This window comes from Dacryopinax primogenitus, assembly GCF_000292625.1.
Source record: "Dacryopinax primogenitus strain DJM-731 SS1 chromosome Unknown DACRYscaffold_7, whole genome shotgun sequence".
Taxonomy (NCBI): Eukaryota; Fungi; Basidiomycota; class Dacrymycetes; order Dacrymycetales; family Dacrymycetaceae; genus Dacryopinax; species Dacryopinax primogenitus.
The window spans coordinates 191,814-213,411 of record NW_024467204.1 but is presented as its reverse complement, the minus strand read 5'-3'; the positions used below and the strand labels follow the sequence as shown (position 1 = coordinate 213,411).

Below are 21,598 nucleotides of genomic sequence, written 5' to 3'. Positions count from 1 at the left end.
TAATCTTTTTGCGGATCTTGCTCCGCGGCCATATTCCTCTTCTATGCTGGGCGCTTAACTACTAGTGAAATGTATTGTGTATGTTCTCAGAACGTCGTGTTCCGAGTCATAAACAACTGACCCGATACCAGCGGAGCACATGGACACCGGATGTCCATGAGCTTGTCAAGATAGCATGATCCCAACACATCAGCAACTCGTATGGTAAGTGGACTACCTTCATCGGGTGTCTGCTTCGATCACCGAAGAGGAGAACCATACCTTCGCTTCCAATCGAATGACGAAGAGTTCTGTTTGACGCCCGTACGGAACGTAGATGTCGAAGCAATCGTACCGATCTTGAACGATCCGGCTGTGTACACGCATCTGCTAACGCCGTATCCTTATACGAAGGAACATGCCGAAGTTTTGGTCAACGACCAAGTGCAGAAGTACGAGCTCGATCGGCAGTTCTTTACTGGTGACGAGAGGCAACCAATTAGTACGGGGAAGATTTTCGATTACAATCCTATGCTTGCAATTCGACAGCAGTGTTCAGATGGATCGCAGCAATTCCTAGGAATATTGGGCATGTGGAGATCAATGTTTCTGTATGAGGCGGTTGAGCATAGAAAACTGGAGTTGAAGACGCAGAACGAAGCTAAAGCGGCAGGAGATCCGAGCATTATCTATTCAGTAGCTTGTGCGTCTTCCATATCCACATAGTTTTGGGGAAGTATCTGATCCGACGCCCAGACTACCTCGATCCTGCCGTCCACGGGAAGGGCATTATGACTGCGGCCCTTCACAAGATGATTCACTCCTGGGCAATCCCACATATAGATGTACATGAAATAACTGTCGGTATTATCGAGGACAACTGGGCCAGCAGAAAAGTTCTCGACAAGCTTGGGTTCAAGCTCGTTGAGAAGGTAGATGGTGTGACACCCACCCAGGGCAGGCGAGAAGTGGTTCTTGGACAGTGGCTGATGCGGTATACTGTCGAATGAGAACGATATACTCAGCAGGCATATCTCCGAATGCCAAGGTGAAGGACACATGACGGCTTGTGCGACTGCTCTCGCTCCTCACTTCGTATCTATGACCCTACATGCACAAACGTTAGGGATGATGTTGATTATAACTTGAACAGATCTGATAGCAGCAACACGTCCCAAAGAAGAACATCCAATACACAAGCTTGCCATCGTTGTCTCGCCTCCTGTCTTGCGCGGTTTGCCTCCGGCTCTCCCGGTTCTCTCAACCCAACCTTCACTCCGTGCAATCACGTAACCGTATTCTCTGTCGTCACCACCTTATCCCAAGGCGACGACTTCCACCAAGCGATCAAGATCGTCGACGGCTCATCTGTGGACTTTGCTTCTGATTCTGGACGAGGCAAGGATGGGAGAAAGGCGTTCTAAGGCCGTGCAGAATGAATTGGCTTGACCCCCGACCCCAGTGGCTCTCAGCTCGCCTTCTGAGCTCTCTGCGGGAGACAGTCAAGATGAAGAGGTATCATCGAGCGTGGTGCAGCTCCACCCCATGTCAACGCGTGGGGTCACAATACCAACCGTCGATGGTGGTGGGCGGACCCGCTGTGGTGAACACTCTTACCCGTTCGGAAGTCAGTCGATGACCTGGCTGCATCGGAATGAGTCGACCTTCTGGCGAGGATTCTCGGATGGGTCGCTTGAGATTATCCATTTAAGCGATGAGACGGATGTCAGTAACTCAACGATCTTGAATCTGCGAGAGCAGCTCTCATTACCCACCGGTTACGCCATTTGCTCAGGAGCCGTTGTCACTCCAAAAGGCTCGGAGTGGCAAGTTGTGGTCACATATGAAGACATTCATGGATATCTCTCTCTTACCTGCAAACTAGCACCTACCCAATCCCCGGCTCGCACTTTCCGCATCGATATAAAGGGTTCAACACCCACACTGATTGGTGAAAAGGTTCACTCGTCGCACACACTGGCTTTCAATGGTCGCTGGTCTGTGCATCGGTTATATGAAGGGGAACCTGATGTTCATATTCGAGATTGGGAGACGGATTCCTATGTGAACCTGGTCCTTCCTGTTCTTGTACGTACTTCCCTTTATTAATGACGTCTTACCGTTCTCATATTCGCGTTCTTCCAGGAATGGAATTTGAAGCAGCATTCATCTCGAATCACGTTCTGGTCACAAGCCGTTCCTCCATCTATATATTCGAGTTGGCGTCGTTAAGCAACATGGCTCGTGCGTGGGCTCCAACTTCTGTTCCAGCTTTCGCCGAACCATCGGCAACATTGTCGCTCGCACACATCGACTCAGAGGGCCTAAATCATGCCGTGTGGGTCTCATTTGTGCGACCCGTGGAGGAGGTCATCTTGGATTCGATTTCCAAGGAGAAAACAGAAGCCACGATCTTACGCCGCGACGCTCATTCGATGTCTGTTTTGCGTCTCTGTCACACCCCGGAAAATCAGATATGGCGGTTGGAACCGATTTGGAACCATCCAATTGACGGGACTCGATTTTATATCGGTGCAATTACCCTTGACGACACAGCAGGATCTGCAGTTTGGCTCCAAAATGACATCGCTGCTGCTCTTTCCGATCCCGCTCTGGCGACCTCGACGATTGTGCGAGCCACTATTCCGAAGACCCCTATAATGAAGGACATGCCTAGTCCTGTCCGCCATATGTTTAAATCTCAACCCGGTGACATGTTGCTGCAGGCTGACTTCCTGACCGCCTGGGACGCGGATGGATCGATCCTGATGGCATCAAGCTACTCCAGTTATGCCTACCTTGTCTATCCGCAACTGGACTCCCCAGCGCCCACCTCTGCCACTATCCGGCAGCTCTCTTCGACAGCATCCTCCTCCGTTGACTTAACCGGCATGGACGGAAGCAAACAAGAAATCGAGCGGAGCGATGCTATAGCCCATATGGTAAGCATCCTTCTACACCATTTCCCATAAGCAAAGGAGTTGACAATCAACCATTTACAGGACTGGATTATGTGGATGCGGCAGTCGCCTTCCCCCTCAGTACGCGATCGGCACAGCGACTCTGTCAAGTTGGACCTTAGCAAGCTTCCAGAGGGATATCGGATGGATGTTGATGACCTTGAAGATCGCTTTAATGCTTTCCCCGACGGCGGTCTTGAAATTCTGCTCAGATGTTACGACGTTCCGGCAATCCCGCAACTAGTAGCATATCATCCACCCAGTGATCAGCTCTTGGCTGGTGTTGCTTTCGAGTCATTCGACATGTTATACGGTGTTCAGGAGGGCGAGGCAATCGATGACTGGACGGTCAATTCGTATACTCTGTTTCATGGTGACTCTCTCCGTCTCCCCGACCTCTCAATCAATTCACATTGCTGTGATGTGAACATCGATCGCCTCTATTCGGATATGACCCTTGCCCTGGAGCGTGACAAGCTTCGGAACATCAACCCACCGACCTGGCGCTCTGCCTTGTCGAGATTCTATCCCACCCACCTTTGAAACTCTGGGCACTCCGAGTGTTTATCAAATGTCAAAGTCCATTACAACTTGTTCTTCCTCGAGCGCGACGACGACAACTTTCCGACTACAAATGCCGCCTTTTGTTCTGCTTTCTCTAGCTCCTCACACACACTCTCGCATCTCCAACTTCACGCAACCTATTATCATCCTGTATTGCTTCTCCCAGTCGTCTGGTTACGCGACCTTGCGACCTTGAGTCAAGTACTCGTCAAGTGCTGCTGATCGAAGAGTCACTGTAGGGACGTACTCGCGATGGATCTCACTGAAATCAACGAGTTGATATTCTGCACTGCTGGAAACTGTGCTGAATGGAACGCCACTGCAGATTTGATGCGCGGTGCCTCTCAGTGCGGGCATGGCTCTGTGAGGAAGGTGAAAACTTGGGAAATCAGACAATGCCCCCATCCCACCTTACCTCTCTTATTCCTCCAATGTAATCTCAGGAAGGGTCCTCCATAAGAGGTCCATCGCTTCGAGTTTTCCGTGTCCCCGGATGCCAATGCTAATGGACGCATGACGGCTTGTACACGCTGCTCTCACTTCCCAGTCCATAACTATGGTGCTACAGGCGCAAATGTAAAGGATGATGTTAATCCTGACTCAAACAGCTCTGATAGCGATCACGTGTCTCAAAGTGGGAGCGGCTGAGTATTGCCCCGAGATAATGAGGTTGCTGTGCCCATTGCTCTCGGGAGACAGCTTCACTGTCGTACCCAACTATATAGAACGAGTCAGACGAGGTTGCCCGAAGTAGTTTCTGTATATTTCCCCTGATCGTGCCAACGAAACACCCAGCTCTCCAAACATCCTTCAACTAATATCCTGGCCAGGTGCGCGGCGCATACCTCAGTACAAATTCTCAATTCATTCACGCAGCGGAACGATTCTTCTCTATGATCCCATTAGATCATCGCCAGCCAGTCCTCTTCGACAGATCAAGAGCTGATGAGCCGTACATTCCCCTCCCCTCCCACCACGACAATATCCGTCTCACACCGTGGCGCGTCGAAGATGTGGACGCAGTCCTCCCCATCTTGAACCACCCTGATGTCTATCCTCGCCTAGTTGGGCCGGCTTACCCATACACGCGAGAGCATGCCCAGCTGTGGTTCGAAGGCCAATCCAAGCTATTCGAGCCTGACCGAGGATATTTCACGGGGGACGAGGCCGCCCCCTTGCGTCAGGGCAAGTTTTTCGATTACACACCCATGTGTGTTATCCGAGAAGTCCAACCGGATGGAAGCCAGATTTTCCTGGGAGTTGTCGATTTAGTGAGGTCGTCATTTGGGGGAGAGACGGACTCGGCGACGAAGGAACAACTGATCAAAAAGAACCGAGGGAAGACGGCCGGAGATCCCACTATTGTCTACATGGTCGGAGGTATGCCTAATCGTCCTCCCGCGATTATAATATTTCTGACCAGACATGACCAGACTACCTTGCTGCTTCACACCATGGGAAGGGAATCATGACAGCGGCTGTCCGAGAGCTCATTCGCTCGTGGGGTGTTCCGTACATGCGCATTCGCTTGGTCCACGCCGCAGTGATGGAGGGCAATGTTGGTAGCCGACGAGTATTTGAGAAGCTTGGATTCAGTTTCTCTGGTTTCATAGAAGGATCTGTACCGACTCAAGGAAAGAGGGATGAGGTAATGGGCGAATGGTTCTTTCAATATACCGCAGAGTAGGTGGTACCTCTCTGTCAGGAAGAACTGCTTGTCTGTCCACGACTCCATCCCACTGAATATTTTATATCATGAATAGAACAGTCCCAATGAGAGGCGATAAACATCCATTATTGCTATCACGGCTCGTGGAAAAATACAGATAACTCGCGTTAACCCCATGTGGTATCGTAAGCAATCATAACTCAAACGTTCTCGAAATGTGCCTTCTCCTCCTTGTCGAGGTCGGAAGGAGGGGTGCCGGGTACAACGAGATCATGACTGGGATCGATGTGCCGGCGATTGCCCTCGACAGCGGCCTTCTCACCATCGAAGACGACAGCCAGCTCCTCCAGCGTGCGACCCTTGGTCTCCTTGAAGAAGAAGATGACCGTGAGCAGCTCAATGGGGATCCAGGCGCAGTATACGAGATAGAACTTCCAGCCAATCGCAGCCATGCCGACTGGGTTGACGTAGGAGTTGAAGAACAGGGCCAAATTGACGGCGAGGGATGAGACGGCGAGACCTTTCGCGCGGATGTTGTATGGCATGATTTCGGTCGGGTAGAGCACGGTAAGAGGAGTCCAGCCGAGGGAATAGCAGATACCGTAAAGGAAGATGAATACGACAGCACCGACACCTACACCGTGGTTGCCGACTGCAACAGTGTTGTAGGCACCAGTGAAGCCAGTGAGACCAGCAAAGGTAAACATCATACCACCAGTCGAAAGGATAAACTGAGTGCGTCGGTTGACGCGATCTGTGACCAATGCACCTGAGTTCGCGACGACCCAGGACAGGCATTCCTTGCCAAGGTTGAGCTGAAGTTGCTGCTTGGGATCGGTGATCCCGATGTTGGTGAGAATCTTTGCCAGATAGTAGCTGACGAGGCCGTTGCCGGACCACTGTGAGAAAAGGCCGACGCAAATGCCGAGGAACATGCGATAGCGATTGCCGGCTGAGATATATCATGAGACAATGCAAACATGGGTAAGAGACTGCGCTCACGGGTGGCGACAAGCTCAAGCCAGCTGACCCTTTGGTTTTCCCTCTCGAAAGCGATGGCTTCCTCGATTTCCTGCATCTCCAAGTTGACTAGGGGGTGGTTGGGGTCTCCATTTCCATGCAAACGACCGAGAATTTCCCTTGCCTTCTCTGCCTTCCCCTTGTCAACCAACCAACGCGGAGACTCGGGCATGAACGGCAGGAAGCACAAGAGAATCAGGGAGAAAAGTCCCTGCAGGGCAGACGGGATACGCCAGGCGGCCTCGCTGTTGATTGAGAAAGTGCCGTACGTGACACCAGCAGCGATGATTGCACCAAGCGCCCATTGTGTGTTGTAAAGACCAGTAATCTTCCCGCGATATGACGGATGCGCTAGCTCGGCCACCAGAATAGGGGCAGAGTTACTGGAGATACCGAGACCAAAACCGATGATGAAACGGGCTCCCGTGAACATGCCAACATTGTGGGAAGCGGCCTGTAGAATGACACCAATAAGGATGATGATGGATCCAACTGCAATGCCTATTCGTCGTCCAACCAAGTCGGTCACGTACGGGGCTGTGGTCTGGGTCAAGAAGGTACTCTAACATGAGTCTGCAGCGGCAAATACCAAAGAAAAAGGCGCAGGTTCCACCCAGGTTGAAAATGGCGTTGAGTAGACCAAGCTCCGAGCCAACCGGGTGGTTGAATGAGTCCTGCCATTGGCTCAAGGACTGCATGCCGTTCATCATTGACCCATCGTAGCCATTGACACAGCTGTTAATAATGGCGATGGACGAAAGGAACCATAGCATAATATCACTTTTGGTGGTCGGCATCTTGAAGTTATTCTCCTCAGGAGGGTCGTAGAGGCAAGCAGGGAGTAGAGCTGAACGCCGGCTAGACTCTGACCAGGTGTGCTTGCCATAGAGATTATTGGGCTTTAATAGCTGGAGAAGCACGCCAACACAGAAGGCTTGGCATCAAAGACATCCCCATTCTGCAAGGTCCGGTTGCCTTCTGTCGTGCCTGACAGCCAGGTGACACGGGATGACCGGCACGAAAAGAAAGACCATATCTCTCCACACTTCCCCGCAATGTGTCCCACATTGATGTTGTAGTGAAGTGTTCAGACGAGTTTAAAAGATGAATGTCTCACGCGGGATGGACGAATGGGGAAGTTATGCAAAATTAGAAGCTGTTTCGGCTCCGTCAATCTTCTGAAAGGTTCCGTTGACCAGTTTTAAGCTCCATGACGGCGCCAAGACCCTCAGAATAGATTCGCTTGCTTCTCTGCTGCATGCACCTCACATGGCGCTTGCTGTTCTGGAACTTCGAATCAGTGTCTTCTCCCCCCGTGGGGAAAATTGCCGGGGAAGCTCTTACCCTACATCAACTCACGTGTCCCTTTTGCCGTCAAGCGATCGGTCCGCAAGTGGAGGCACTTTATTGACCTGCGAAAGTGGTTGGTACTGTTCATGAGAGCGGAACAAGGGCGGTATCCACTTTACTGACATTCCTCGCCTTTGTAACCACATTTGGCTATCGGGCGAGTTTCACTCTGCGTTTCTCTGCCTGCAACTCGGAAAAACGGTGGACCGGCCTCAATGTCATGGCAGAGATGAACGATCCAAAGTCTGCGCTAAACAGAGGGATGGAGCACCTCTGCGGGTGTTCAAAGAATGGGTGGAGTGAGTTTTTCCGAGCCTTGAACGTAAATGTCCCTGATTCTTTATCTTTGTTCGCAACATGAATATACCAACACCAACAAAGGAAAACGAAGCTTCACCGGGACGTGGTCCGGCGTCTCACATGCACCAGGCACAAGCGGATTAGGCCAGAGCCACGAAGAAGTTCGATCGTGCAGAAGATCTCCTACGCATACGGAATGTAGTACTACTGTGTTCCTAGGAAAGAAGCATACCTTCATCAAGCTTAATTTCTTTTTGTCAAGTTCGAGGCATCATCTGTGTTGTGCCGCCCAAGCGCCCAAGCTGCGACCCTGCGCGGAGAATTACCGGTCCAAGTTCCTTTTTTGAATGAATGATAGCCACCACCAGTATAGAGAGCAAGATATGGTGATTGATTGCCCACACAGAAGTGAATTCGAGTGGAGATTCGGAACGATCGGTCCATTTCTGTCCCGAGGTTCCGAGCGTCACGCCAGAAGTCAACCGAACGGACCAATCCTGAGTACACTGTGCGAATTAGAAATCATGAGGTGTTTGACACATTTCGCCGTAGGGAGAATAGCCGGTCCTTAAATATGTATTATTCCAGCTTGGGGGAGGCTGCGACGAAAGAGATGGATGTGGATTGATAATCAGTTTAGTTGGCGCGTGGAAGTTATTTTGCCTTAGTGAAGGCTCCCCGAACGTTTAGCAATCTTCTATCGGCTTGCCTGTAGCACCGAAAGTATACAATACAATCGCAACGCCAAGCTCAGTGGATACTCTGCGATATGGGCTTACCTGGAAGACTTACCCGGTGGGCTCGCCAAATATAACCAGTCGAGGGAATATCGACAGGGCTTGGCAACGGGGCGGCAAAACCCATATCCTTAGCAACCGCTGATAATGATATCCATTCTGGGTGTCCGGCTCCGCCCGGCAGTTGGGCCCACAGACAATCGTAATTGGAATGACAAACCCTGACCGGAAGCCATCCAGTAATATTATTGCATACCCCCATCTTCCCCGATGGTGACAAAAGGGACCATCGAGCAAGCGGTCAAACCTATCATAATACAAGAATGTTAAACTGGCTAAAGATACACGTGCAACGAAGGACAGGAAGATAAGCAAGCAATAATGCACGAAGGAAAGCGAGAGTGGTGCAAGGCAAATGGGGGTCCGTGACTTGTGTTGAGATCGAGATGATGCATGGATGCAGAGAAGAGACAAGATCCAAGTATATCGTAATGGTATGGTGCAAACACTCGAAGTTGGTGCGCGGCCGATAGGACAATGATGCAGTTGAGTGGATATCAATGACATAGTTTTGGTACAGACCAGACCGAATCCTCACGAAGCACAAGAAGTCGAGCGAGCAAATGGCTCAGAGAACCAATAACCTGGATCAAGCGGTAAGGAGAGTGAAAGGTCGTGGAGCAGGGCCCATCGACTTGGGCCGAGATTTCTTCTTGGAAGACATTGGTGGGGAGATTGGAAGGGTTGCAAAAATACCGGTGCCTAGCACAGGAGATACTGGACTCGATTGCGTGTAGGGCTGGGTACTATGGTTGGTGGATGAAAGGGGCGGCGAGTTGACTAGCCCTGGGTTCGGAGTGCCGTGACCTTGAGCGGACGAAGTGGCTGATGGTGGCATAGCAGAATCCTGATGACGCTGTGCAGCATCGCAGCCGGCAGCTATCCGAAGGGCTCCTTCTAGGGCGCGTTCAACGAGTGGACGGGAGGGAGAGGAAGGCGGGGTGAAGAGCAGCAATTCCCGATACATCAGCACATACCGAGGTACGCGCTGTGTCGGCATAACAGCAACCTCGCGCACCTCCTCGGACCAAGCACCTTTCTTGATTTTCTTGCCACGACCAACACCCCAGATAACGTCGCCCACCACTGCGGACCACGAGACAAACGCGCGCTCCATCTCGTCCTCGCATCCAACAAGGGCAGTCGCAGCGCCCCAGGCAGAAGGGTCATCCGCCAGGCGCCGGGAGAAGCGAGACGATGCAAGGATGAGCGAGGGCAGGTGGGCCAAGAAGGCCTCGGGAAGCGGCTGAGTGCTTGCCCACATCGCTTCAAGTCTGCGGCGGTAGCTTTCTTCCGTGCGAACGATCTCCCTCACGCAGAGGAGCGCACGGCCGGCATCGCCCTCCCCAGGCTCCTTATACTTCCACCAATCCTCCGACTCCTCTACAGACCCTTCCATTGTACCGTCCCCTTCAGTGATTGCATCTTCAGACAGATGGCTGATGTCGCTCTTGGCTTTCTGGCCCAAGGCTCGGAGGAAGCTAACGTCATCGGGGAATTCGGCGAGCGTCCATCGGCGCAGGTCAGACGTGCCGCGCATCATCCTAGGCCGCATCCGCGGGGTGTCATCGCCGTGTTCGTCGAGAGAGGGCGAGGGCGGGGGAGAGGCAGAAGACTGAGATGAAGGACTGGAGAATTCGTAGGAGTAACCCTGGTCTGCCGATGGACGGGCGGCGAAGCCTGTGAATGCTAGCGCGTGAAGGTCAACCCGTCCCCCAACGACGGGCGAAGTAGGCGGGCCATCTTTCAGTACGCGAGAGGGCAACATATGACTCGGTAAGGGGAGGGAGGGTACGGGGGGAGGGATAGTATGAGACGCTGTGGGCAAACGCGGACGGGTGTGCGTGATAGGGAGGGCCGGGACAGGAGGGGAGAAGGGGGACGAGGTGGTAGAGGCAAAAGCAGGAGATTTGGGGTTCCAGTTTGTCCGTGGACGGCGGAAGAGTTTCTTTACGTTCTTGATGGGTGACGTTAGAGCAGGTGGGAGGTCAGGCACAGGCGGGGGCGGGGAGACATCACGCGTTTTCTTGGGCGACGGGAGCATGGTCGATGCCCGCCGCAGCCGCGGCTCGCTCGCTGGGCTACCAGGCGCGGCAGATTTTGGTAAAGCAGAAGAAGCAGCAGTGATCGTATCCACGCTTTTCCGTTTGAGGTGGATGCTGCTGCTCCTCCTGCGCAGAGCCTTAGCAGGTAGGGCACCGATACCCTCCTTCTCCGCCTCCTTCGCAGATCTTGTCCCAGCAGGCAGAGGCGGTACGGGGGGCAAAGGCGCCTCGGAGACATCCCTCGAAGGCGACCCAGAACTCTTGAACGAAAACGCTCTCCTCAGCGCGTCGGGCAAGCTCTTAGAACTCAGCGACGCCCGCTTGAGATGACCTCCCACAGGAGGGGTAACTTCCTGCATCGGAGCAGTAGACTGGGGGGAGGAGGGGAAGCCAGGGATCGTGACCCGCGTTTTGCGTGGCGAGGCCGTGGGCGGGAGGTCTGTGGCGAGGGGTTTGCGTTCTGCGCCAGTTTCTGAGGGCAGCGGGGGGAGAGGCGCGGATTTTGGGCCGGCTCGGACAGTCCTAGCACTTAAGCTGTCTGCGCTCCTTTTCCTCCCTCCAGCCCTAACTGCCTCCAGCTCCTGCACCTCCGCAGCAACAAGAAGCGGCAGATCGCCAACCGTGGCAGCTCTGTGCCTCTCCCGCTCCCGCCCAACAGCGGTATCCACTCTCAAACCCGGGACTCTCTCCAGAGGCGGAGCGGAGACCTTGCGCCCATGCTGGCGTTTTCGAAGTGTCTCCGTGCTCTTTTCCTGTCGGAGCTGAGGAATAGAACGACGTAGTTCGCTGAGGGGCTCGTCGTTCGGCACCGGAAGGGGAGGCAGATCCCGGAATTTGCTGTCCCTCCTCTGCCTCTCCTTCAACAGCACCCCAGCCCAGCCGTTTTCACCCTCGAAGCTCCGTTTCCCGGGTGCCAGCACCTCCCCATTCCTGCTTCTTGGCTGTACCACCTTCCCGACTCTCGCGTGTGCTAGCTCCTTATTTCCGGTTCTCAAAGGCGGCAGGTCCTTCCCAGCACCTTTGAAGGACGTCGGCCTCCCCCGACCCACTTCGTGCAAAAGCGCCGTATACCTGCTCCCCGGTCCCGGACCAGGCGCAGCCCCAGGGGGAAGGAGTATCGGCAAAGGCGTGGGAAGAGGCATCGGGATCACCTCCATCCCGGGATGGTTTGCCAAACTCCTCGACCTCCTCCTCCCCTCCCCTCCTCCAACCTCCGCAGCAACCCATGCTCCACCAACAGCACGCCCCAAACTCGCGCTCTTACTCCTCGCATGTCTGTTCTCGTCTTCGCCCTGTTTCCCCTTCCCCGGGTTAAGGGCAAGCACCTCCCCGCTATCCAGCGTCTTGCGCCTCCTCCCCGTACTCCCGCTCCCCACACTTTTCCCATTCAGTGCATCCTCCCTCCCTCCGCTCCTCGCGCTCCTCCCACTTCTCCCACTGGTGCTCAGTGCATCCTCCCTCCCCTCCCTCCGCAAGCTCCTGGGGGGACTCTCCACCCCCGCCGGCTCGCGCATCACCAGCTCCCTCACGCTCCTCCTCGCCCTCAGTTGCCTGCCTGTCAAGGCCGCCACCCCACCTGGAGCAGTTACGGGCGGTAACTGCGCAGCGGGGAAGAGGTTGGATCTCGATATTCTCCGGACGAGGTTCCTCGATACTTCGGGTTCGGGAGGCGGCTGGGAGGGGGGAGGTTGTCGCGTGGGTGTGTAAGCGGGAGGAGGGGAAACACCCCTCGGGCGCATATACAACACGTCCTCTTCTTCCTCCTGCCTGAGGGTAGAAGGCCCCGCCTGCCCCGGTGCAGGGAGGGGGAGGACGACCTCCGGGTCTCCTACGAGCCTGCCATAGCTCACCTCTATCCCCGGAGGATCACCGTTCGGTTTCGGAGGAGCGGCACGCTGCGTGCTGAGCCTGCTGGCCCAGCCCCAGCTCGTGTGTCCTGTTTGAGAGGCAGTGCGTGTCGAGTCGATCGAGCTGCGACCCCGGGTGTGGGAGAGGTGTAAGGGGAGGGCGGGAACGGGGGGTTCTTCGTTAGGGAGGGAAGCAGACGGAGAACGGGGCACGTTCTTCCAGCTCAGGGTACGTACGAGCTTGACCATCGATCGTCCGAGACTTGCGCTCCTCGTCAATGGCCGATCCTGGGAGATTGTGGGGGGTCGGGAGGGGCTGGGGGGGACGGAGGAGAGAGAGAGGGAGAGGAGACTGTTCGTGTTCGAGGGAGGGGCGTTGGCGAGGGACCAAGCTGATGGAGGTGATTTTTGGAGTTTTGATCGACGGACGTGGGAGACGGGGGTTGGAGTTGGGGGGAGGAGGAGAGTGAGAGGATCGAATTCCTCTTCTCGTTGTTGTTGTTGAGATGGGGGTCGCAGGTAGACAGAAGTGCGAGAACGACTGATCCCCGCGCCTTTGGGTAAAGGCGGCGTCGAGGGAGGTAAGGACGGTGTAGTGCTTGGGCTTGTTATCCAGCCTTCGTGTGAATGGCGGTTGGAGTGCGAATGGGATGAATTGGAGTTTGATGTCGTGAAATGAGAATTGGATGAGGCAGACGAGAGACGATCCAAGACTGGCCTCGATGGTTGGATGTTGACCTCCTCCTGATGGTTCGCGTGTCCTTGCACTTGCTCGTATGAGCCCGTAGGCTGATCAAGCGACATGACCCTCCCCTTTGCAAGGCCCCTTTGACCCAAGAACAAGACCAAAGACTGAGCCAACAGCGAAGAGATAAAAAGATATGTAAAGCCTCGGAACTGACGTAGCCCAATTGACGGTCAGCAGTGCCTCGGTCAATGATCAGCGAAGAATGGGGATCGGACAGAGGGCGGACATCGCCAGACAGCGAGATAACAAGTACTGTTTGATAGTACAAGTTGGTGAAAGTAAAGCACGTTAGCACCTAGTTAGTACTAGTGGTGGTATGAAGAATAGAGGCAAGTGCCGAGCGGCCAAGCGTCGCAAACAGAGCATCAGTCGCGGATGCGCCCGCTCACGACACACATCCACACCCACAGCACGAGCGCAACACTGTAGATATTTTACACCGCTTGTGACGCGCTCATGTTCTTGTCTTACGTAGTTTTACTTTAAGATGTTTCGTTGTCATACGATTACGATTGGGGCTTCAGAACACGGTACAGCACACTTGATTCTCCCTACCCCACAACCAAAAGAGCCACACACCATCACCGTGGTGGTGGTCGTCGTCGTCGTGGCGCACCCAACGACCACCCACCCTGACGCTAAAAGGTTGTAGAAAAGAAAACTACACGAAAGAATATACAACAGAAAGCTCAAATCGAACGATAGTGCGTTGCCCTGGACGGCGCGGTGCCGGCAGCAACTCCGGCAAATGGGGCTTCTGTCCAAGTCGTAGCTTCCGTTTGAATAGGATCGGGTTTTGATCTGGGCTATCGACGTCGCCAAGCCCTGGTACATAATGTTACGACGACCGGGGCTACAGCGACAACATCGACAACATCTACGAGGAGGGGGATGAGGACTATAATGAACTGCAACAAGCTGTATACGCCCTTGCGCAGTACCGAAACCTCAAACACACATAAACGCCACGATGACCTCATCGACGCGCAGCACATGACTACATCCGCTTCCTAATTCTGTTACAGCGTGGACCTCGCACTCCATGCAGTATAGATAGACTCGTATCCCCGGGGTGATTGACGTCGAGTATCATTCTGTTATAGCATGCCTCCTCCACACTGACGTCGTCGCCGTCATACGCCGGACGTTCTGATCCAGTCCAGTTGCAGGAGATCGTCAGTACAGCCTGGGGAGGTTGATCCAGCTGGGCATAGACGTCGAGGCTAGACACCAGACGGGGATGTGCCTGATCGTTCTCCTGGGTTTGCTGCTGCATAGAATTGAGCAGCTGTGGTCCGCCTGTGGGAGCACGTCTGATGAACAAACCTAGTCATATGACCAACAATGGGAAATGCCGCCAGTCCGCTGTCTGCTTCCCAGATTAGCCAAATAGCCAATCGTGTGGCAAGCTATGCCTGCGAAGCATGCCAACATAAGCCGGCTCGGACGAGATCTTGAAAGAGTGGCTTGTCCATTATCCGCGATGATCGGGATATACGTTTGCCAAAGACGGTGAGGTTTGATGTTGATGATATCAGAAGGGGAAGAGATACGCTCGTAGTGGGTTATGACAAGCTCGCTTTGGAAGTGGTCGTTCCCGCTAAGGGGGAGGAGAGATGATCTACCAAGCGGTCGATATCGCCTGTCTATAAAGAGGCCGTCGATCGAGTGGGTTCCATGCCATGGTTCAATGGACGGGATGTTGTCCCCCCGAATGCTATAGCGGTATCACCAAACCCACAATCAGTCGCCACATGTTTGCTTGCCGAGTCAGGATAAAGATTTTCATCGTTGAGACTCGAGGCGAAGGACGCTGTCCAGAGGGAGACGCATCAGGAGCACTGTTGGCTCTTGACTAGCTTGCATGATCAAATTCTGCTTTTAGAGCCGCAAAGACAGCTTTGATCGGGAGATGAGCAGATCGTGCGAGCGAGTAACGAGCACGGGAGCAAGTATATGAGTGAGGACGTGGATGGGCAAGATAGAGCCCGATAGTAGTTGACAATGGGAGATGGTGAAACGGCCGGGGGTTCTTCTATCGGGTAGACGGTGTCGGAAACTCCTCCGGTAACACATGGCAGTCCCACCCGGGAGGGGAATCACCTTTCTGCTTTTGTGCAGAGGGAACACGTTGTCAGCATTGATACATTGGCATTGGACAGACAATGATCGATGATATTCTGGTGAACGCACCGGTGGTCCCTTCCCGGCCCGTCCAGGGTAGCGGAGGTTCCGACAGGGAAACACGAGGCCCGACCACAGGGGAAGCCCGATTCCTAATCTGCGCAGAAGCGTATCTGTGTACCCGATCGGGAGCGTCCATTGTCACGGAAGGAAGAGCTGGATCGTTTCAGATTCGGTTGCGGGTTCAGGCCATGGTCATGCTTCAGTAAAGCTGCTGGATATCTGATGTTGTCACTGAAGATGGACGAATGAGCAAATAATCTGACAGGAATGTGCCAACGCTCGCGAATGCTGTCCGAGGAAGAACAATAGAAGGTCCAATGGTCGACACCGAGAGGATGGAACATTAACAAAGCACACGTGGAAGCACTGCCACCCCGTATTTGGACAATAAACGAACGGATGTCTCGCTTTTGTTCCCTGCTCACACTGTTACAGCTCTTTGGACAAAGGAAAGAATTATAGGATGCTATCCCTTGATAAAACCTCGTTGCATGTCGAGAGATGGGACTTAGCTGGCTCGTTTCATATCCTCGACGAGCTGATCCCCGTCTTCTGTTCTGCACTTTCTGTCTTGTGGACGTGGCCTTACCCCCGTACTAGTCTGAACCATGGCCTTAACTGCGACTTCGATGCCCACACCGCCCTCCCACCTCCTCTACACCAACACGAATGATAACTACCGACGACCAAGTCAACTAAAGACCTCCAACTTGACGTCCGACCTTGATCTCGCTGTCTTCGTAGCAGACCTGATGACTTCCTACGCTGGCACTCCCCCACTGTCCTCTGCGTCAAGCTCCTCCGAATCTAGCATGGACTCTCCCCCGAATACGATCACGGTGAAGAATATATCGAGGGAGATCTTGTTTGGCACTGGCATCCCTTCCTCTCCTCTCGCGGGGCTGTCGACAGCTGGGGTGAGGCACAAGCGCACGCTATCATTCTCTGCTACGCTCCTGCACCGGCCTTCCGTAGCGAGTAACATCTCCTATGATGGAGAAGGGAGGGAAGAGGAATTTCACGCATCTTTTCCCCTTCCACCCCGAGCGGAAATCAGTACGTATATCCGCATGAGCACCGTGGGTCGTACTAACCTTTCACAGGCGACGACCTGTACTCCAACGGGAATATACGTCGTGCATCTGTTCCGGCTTCCGATACAGCCTCCCTGATGGCCCAGCTCGACGAGACCAGCAGGTATCTAGACGAAGTCCTGCCCTGCACCCCCTCGCCAACAGGTCGTTACCCTCCGTCTCCGACAGATCCTTCCCCAAGAGAGCGGTTCTCCTGCCGCTACGGCTATCCAGAGACATATTATTCGCTGGCGCTTCCCTCCTCCAATCCCTCACCTGACGACGCACATCCCAAGCTGACGAACAGGGATACGGTGCTCTCCCTTCCTTTCGTTTGGGCCGACGGCTCACCCCTCAAGCGTCAGCCTACGAACGCCAGCATCCACCCACTGCGGACCAACCTCAAGCGGCAGAAATCGCAATATGCGCCCTTCCCCGAATCGCCCAAGCTGTTCTCCCCCACCTGGGCGGAAGGCGGCTTCGGCTTCCCGTTCTGGGAACTGAACTCAGGATCTCCCGTTAATCCGACTCGATCCACCAGACGGCCTAGCCTGAAGAACCTTACTATTTCTACCAAGATCGAACCCCCGCTGCCTACCAAGATCAATACGATCCTCGAGACCGACCCGAAAACGAACGAGCAGCCCAGCCCTGTCCCCAGCTCTGCCTGCTTGCCAGACAGCCTCTGGCCCAGTCCGGTGCTTGAACCGATCCAGCTGCCTATCGAGACTCTCACCCCTCTTGATTTGGACGACGTCTTCCTCGTCGCGCACACCAAGCCTCTCCAAGCTGAGAAGGAGATCGACATCGATCAAGCGATGAAGGATAGGGAAACTGTGTTGCGTGTTTCTGAGCGGTTGAACCAAGAGCAGCTGCTCTCTCCCGCTCGACCGTCCCCGCCCCGTACGCCGGTCGCACGCCCACAGGTGCTGGCCCCCGTCTCTGCATGCCAAAAGCACCCCGCTCCGCTGATGACGACGTTGCCTCTGCGGATTAACAAGGACCTGCCGCAGCGTCCTCAGACGCCGGCCAATGTCAGTCTTGTGCAGGAGATGGTGCACCCCGTGCCTGTCAAGACTGTCAAGCACGGCAAGCGCTCGACTGACGACTTGTGGAGGAGTGAGTGCACAAAAAACTACCGATTGTCCTCAACCTGACACTGCATATAGCTATGGTGCCTCCTCTGAACTCGCCTCTGCAAGTCAAGGCGGACAAGGTCAAGCAAGCCAGTCAACGCGGCTCCCCCGAGTCCTCGCCCATCCCTATACCTGCCAACCCTAGGCGCACCCCCAGCCCGGTCAAACATTCTAACTCCCCTCCGCGCGTCGGCTGCCTAAGCCCAACTCAAGTATCACCCGCGCCTTCTATCCGTTCAGCAAGCCCCGCGAAGACCCCCGTCCCCCCTCGGCCTATGCGTTCTCCCAGTCCTCTGATTCTGAACGGACTCGATTTCTTAGACGACTACCACTCGCCGCTCCGGTCTGCCGCTCCTAGTCCCTCTCCGGCTCCGATGTCTATGCGGGCATCGCCCCTTTCCAAGCCCCGCCGGCGTGATTCCCTCGACTCGCTCTTCTCAGACATGGATGAATACGCCGACAGAGCTTCCCCACTTCTCCGTATAACGCATCAGCAATTCGCACAGCAGATCCCGTCTAAAGCTGCGCGCAACCTCGGCGTATCCGAGGATGTCGTCATGGTCCTCAATCGTTCCCCCTCACGAAACTCCAATTTTAGCGAACACAATATACCTCCATCCGCGCCCAAACCCAAGAAGCATCATTTTGGGGGCTTGTTCGGCTCAGGAAAGAAAGGCAGGAAAACGAAGACCGATATCTCCTTGCCGTTGTCAGAACCGATCGACCCCGTTGTCCTTTATTCACCTTCTGTCAAGTCTCCGGTACCTATGCAATCCCTCCACCAAGGAAGGGAGGACATGCACGCCTTCCCTTGGCTCTCGCCCACTTCTTCCAATCGCCCGATAAGCCCCGCAGGGTCGGCGCTATCCAGAAGCCCGAATCGCTCCGCGGACCTTCGGAAGAGGGAGACATCAACTCAACAATGGATTTGATACCGCTGAGCTTACTGTACGTGCCATGTTAGGTGCGCACGTCACCTGTCACCACCACTGTCGGCTGCGCATAATTTCCCTGTGTCACCACGTTGAGATAGCTTTGCGCACTTTTCCAGCAGTGTTTATGTACATTGCATGGTATCTAGTCACCAGTATACTATGTCTGCAAACCTCTCTTCAAGCACATTTCCATACTCCTCAGCTGCCATTGCTGCGTCGACTTGAGTGAAACCCAATTCTGCCTTATCGTCTTCAGGGAGTCAGACTGATTCTCTCTATGCCTCTGCTGATCCCTCCTCTTCCTCTTCCTCAACAACTCCCTTGCCCTGGACCGTCCCCTTGCTGCCTGCATCTGCATCTCCAGTCTGTCACGTTCACAGACATTGATCTGCTACCATTCTTGCACTGCTCTGAGCTCAGAATTCTTCTCTGCTGACAGTAGACATATAAGCAAGGAGGCTGCCAGGTGCATATCTGTCCGGTAAAAGAGCATCTTGAAAACCTCAGGATTGTAATCTGCGCACTGTCACCAACAATAACCGGAGCTGCGCAGACGACGACGAAAGGTTTTACTTCCATGGAAACAATTTCCCATCAGAGTCTGCGCACCTAACATGGCACAGTATTGTGCATGTGAGTCTTCTTTGGGTTTCAGCTGTATAGTAGCACTCCTTAGCAACATGTACATTATCTCATCATCCCCCAAACTTATTGTATAGCTTCTATTATTCATGAGCCGGTCCTCCGCAGTCATGTACTTAAATCAGATCGAATCCAATACGTTGCACAATAGGCGCGAAGGGAGGGAACGAGAACGATCTCTTGTACTGTTATCAATTTGTACCATCGCTACATAACGTTCGTAAAAGAGATAGCTAGATGAAAAACTGCTCGGAACGGAGGTAACCGACGTCTTCCCTGAGAGTCGGGTCGTACGATCCAACCCCGGTTCGGACCTGCACGCTCTCGTCCCCAACAGTGAAGCATCGAAAGAGGCAGGAACAGGACAAGGAGTGGAACTAGGAAGAATGAAATATCCATTAAAGGAAAGGAGTTACAGGGTACGAACGTGAGCGAGAGGAGTCTGCCTGGTGTCGTTTCCGCATAAAGGAGAACAAGAACGTTAGGTAAGCCGAGATCGGAAGGAGAGGAAAGGTAGCGTGGTATCAGATGAGTTGGAGATAGTCTGCAGAAACTCATGTCAGTAATCGGAAAGTACGTGAAGGAATGAAAACGTACTGGACGGGGCGATACCAGTCGAGCCGTCTTGTTTCCTTGCTTGCCACCACTTGCCCGTGTTGTCGAGGATGTCCATCACTTCGCCCTTGACGAACGTAATCTCGTTCGGGTCGTCCGGTGATGCGGTGTCTATGGTGTTGAGATGAGCATATATTCTGCATCGACAGTTCAAAATGTACTCACAGGCATACAGTGCACGTGCCCTATATGCATACGTATCTCCTGCACTCTGGGCTGTATCGCCCGTGCTCATGAGAGGCTGACTCTGGTTGGTAATGCTACCATTCGCCTCGCGTTCGCTGGCCGCTGTTGGAGCAGCACCTGGCTGGCTCCCTGGGTTGCTCAGCACTCCGCTGATCGGCTTCGAGTCGCGGTGGTCGCCGAAGCTTGACTTGGGTGCGCCGAATCCACCTGTAAGGCTCCCCGGTCCGCCGATCCCGCCTCCACCAACGTCGGCATTTGAGTACCCGCCAGATGCGTAGCCGTTCCCTCCTCCCGAAGAGATGCCCATGTTGCCCATGGTGGAGGTACGTGTCCGCCTGCGGTTCCCGCGTGAAGGCCCTGAGAGCCCGCCCGAGCCCATCTGCTGGAAGATGTGGTACATATACGAGTCTTCTTCCGCGGTGAAGTAAAGTACCCAAACGATCTACGAAGAGGTTGGTTACGAATCGTGCATGAGTGAGGTAGTACCAGACTCACGTCGACAATTGCGAGGATTAGGTACCCTGCACCCATAGCCTGCTCAGATGCGGCACCTCCGAAAATCCCGACATTGGCTCCATTAACCGCGAATACGATCATAACGCCTCCAAACACGGAGATCTGTGGAGAGCGTATTGTCAGACTGAGATCACGGACCGAGCAGTGCTTCCGGAAGCCAAGCTGCGGGATGCTGCGGACTAACCTGTAGGCGGTGGGTGGCGATGGAGTCCGTCGCCAGCGAGTGGAATACGCCGATAATGAGCGCGAGTTGCAGGCTGATATGATGGGATGAGAGGGAGTAAAAAAGGGGGACGAGATGACGCACAAAATGGCGAACCATAACACGCCAACGGGACCGTTGCCCCCTGTTGTGAGATCAGTACGATCCACGTATATGAGGTGAAATACGCACATTGTGCCTCTACCGCGCACTGACTGACGAAAGATACAAGCCATCCAATCTGTACGTCATGAGTTGACTTCGCGATGAAGGAGACTAAAACACGCACGGCAGCGAGGATGAAAGTGAAAAGGAAAAGGTAGTGGGTAACGATTGGGCGAAAGTCGTACCCATCGCCTCCGCGGGCCGGCATGGCGTCGATGTTACTTTTCTGATGTAGAGATCCCGAGGAAGTTGTGAGGGTAAGATGGTGCGCTTGCTGTTGCGCGGTGAGAGGCGAGCGGGCTCCGTTGGACGCCGTGTTGCCGTCTGCCACTATAGCTGCTGGGGGTGTCGTGGGCGCGCGTTGGCCTTGTTGTTGGTCCTGTGCGCTAGCTGCGGACTTGTTGTCGCTGTTTTGTGCGCTGTGAATTGAGGTGATGATTGCCGTCTTGGACGGTGTGCACGTCGTCTGACAAGCGACGTACACCAGCTAAATGCTAGAAGAGAAGAGAGGATTGCGTATGGTAAAAGGTGAGCGCTGAGGACGGGCACAACGCGCTTGCTGCGAGGTTGAACAACATCCGCGACCGGTGCTTCCGTACTGCCACGCGTAAAATAGGACTTGGCCCACAACATAGGCCGCAGCAGAAAAAACAGGGGCAAAA

The 21,598-nt window shown here is 54.1% G+C and overlaps 7 protein-coding genes across 7 annotated transcripts; 5 read left to right on the top strand and 2 right to left on the bottom strand.

Moving 5' to 3' along the window:
- Positions 1-10: 10 nt before the first annotated feature.
- On the top strand, positions 11-1,064 carry DACRYDRAFT_21644 (uncharacterized protein). The gene is made up of 3 exons (XM_040772482.1): positions 11-78; positions 132-682; positions 736-1,064. Exons 2-3 carry the CDS (start codon positions 202-204, stop codon positions 987-989), a joined length of 735 nt encoding a protein of 244 aa, XP_040629477.1. The 5' UTR covers positions 11-78; positions 132-201; the 3' UTR covers positions 990-1,064.
- A 1,935-nt stretch (positions 1,065-2,999) lies between these two features.
- Positions 3,000-3,555, top strand: DACRYDRAFT_21643 (uncharacterized protein). Its single transcript, XM_040772481.1, has one exon. It carries the CDS (start codon positions 3,084-3,086, stop codon positions 3,480-3,482), a length of 399 nt encoding a protein of 132 aa, XP_040629476.1. The 5' UTR covers positions 3,000-3,083; the 3' UTR covers positions 3,483-3,555.
- An 841-nt stretch (positions 3,556-4,396) lies between these two features.
- On the top strand, positions 4,397-5,269 carry DACRYDRAFT_99681 (uncharacterized protein; the record flags this gene model as incomplete). The annotated part of the gene is made up of 2 exons (XM_040777612.1): positions 4,397-4,883; positions 4,937-5,269. The coding sequence occupies 2 exons, from the start codon at positions 4,397-4,399 to the stop codon at positions 5,188-5,190; spliced, it is 741 nt and encodes a 246-aa protein (XP_040629475.1). The 3' UTR covers positions 5,191-5,269.
- A 103-nt stretch (positions 5,270-5,372) lies between these two features.
- On the bottom strand, positions 5,373-6,989 carry DACRYDRAFT_15265 (general substrate transporter; the record flags this gene model as incomplete). Its single annotated transcript, XM_040771091.1, has 3 exons — positions 5,373-6,124; positions 6,175-6,646; positions 6,726-6,989. The coding sequence occupies 3 exons, from the start codon at positions 6,987-6,989 to the stop codon at positions 5,373-5,375; spliced, it is 1,488 nt and encodes a 495-aa protein (XP_040629474.1).
- Positions 6,990-11,696: 4,707 nt separating this feature from the next.
- On the top strand, positions 11,697-12,801 carry DACRYDRAFT_21641 (uncharacterized protein). Its single transcript, XM_040772480.1, has one exon. It carries the CDS (start codon positions 11,848-11,850, stop codon positions 12,280-12,282), a length of 435 nt encoding a protein of 144 aa, XP_040629473.1. The 5' UTR covers positions 11,697-11,847; the 3' UTR covers positions 12,283-12,801.
- A 3,273-nt stretch (positions 12,802-16,074) lies between these two features.
- On the top strand, positions 16,075-18,126 carry DACRYDRAFT_15263 (uncharacterized protein; the record flags this gene model as incomplete). The annotated part of the gene is made up of 4 exons (XM_040771090.1): positions 16,075-16,522; positions 16,570-17,658; positions 17,709-18,018; positions 18,117-18,126. The coding sequence occupies 4 exons, from the start codon at positions 16,075-16,077 to the stop codon at positions 18,124-18,126; spliced, it is 1,857 nt and encodes a 618-aa protein (XP_040629472.1).
- Positions 18,127-19,434: 1,308 nt separating this feature from the next.
- On the bottom strand, positions 19,435-21,350 carry DACRYDRAFT_78409 (uncharacterized protein). Its single transcript, XM_040776338.1, has 8 exons — positions 21,061-21,350; positions 20,964-21,012; positions 20,877-20,916; positions 20,754-20,826; positions 20,549-20,671; positions 20,033-20,495; positions 19,850-19,978; positions 19,435-19,796 (listed from the first exon to the last, which is right to left on the bottom strand). Exons 1-8 carry the CDS (start codon positions 21,142-21,144, stop codon positions 19,777-19,779), a joined length of 981 nt encoding a protein of 326 aa, XP_040629471.1. The 5' UTR covers positions 21,145-21,350; the 3' UTR covers positions 19,435-19,776.
- Between the last annotated feature and the right edge of the window lie 248 nt (positions 21,351-21,598).

Coding starts and splice junctions, on each gene's coding strand:
- DACRYDRAFT_21644 (XM_040772482.1), top strand. CDS start 202: ATGGTAAGTGGACTACCTTCATCGGGTGTCTGCTTCGATCACCGAAGA. Junction 683..735: donor CATTATCTATTCAGTAGCTT/GTGCGTCTTCCA, acceptor TCCGACGCCCAG/ACTACCTCGATCCTGCCGTC.
- DACRYDRAFT_21643 (XM_040772481.1), top strand. CDS start 3,084: ATGGATGTTGATGACCTTGAAGATCGCTTTAATGCTTTCCCCGACGGC.
- DACRYDRAFT_21641 (XM_040772480.1), top strand. CDS start 11,848: ATGGTTTGCCAAACTCCTCGACCTCCTCCTCCCCTCCCCTCCTCCAAC.
- DACRYDRAFT_78409 (XM_040776338.1), bottom strand. CDS start 21,144: ATGCCGGCCCGCGGAGGCGATGGGTACGACTTTCGCCCAATCGTTACC. Junction 20,827..20,876: donor GTGTTATGGTTCGCCATTTT/GTGCGTCATCTC, acceptor CCATCATATCAG/CCTGCAACTCGCGCTCATTA. Junction 20,496..20,548: donor TAATCCTCGCAATTGTCGAC/GTGAGTCTGGTA, acceptor ACCTCTTCGTAG/ATCGTTTGGGTACTTTACTT.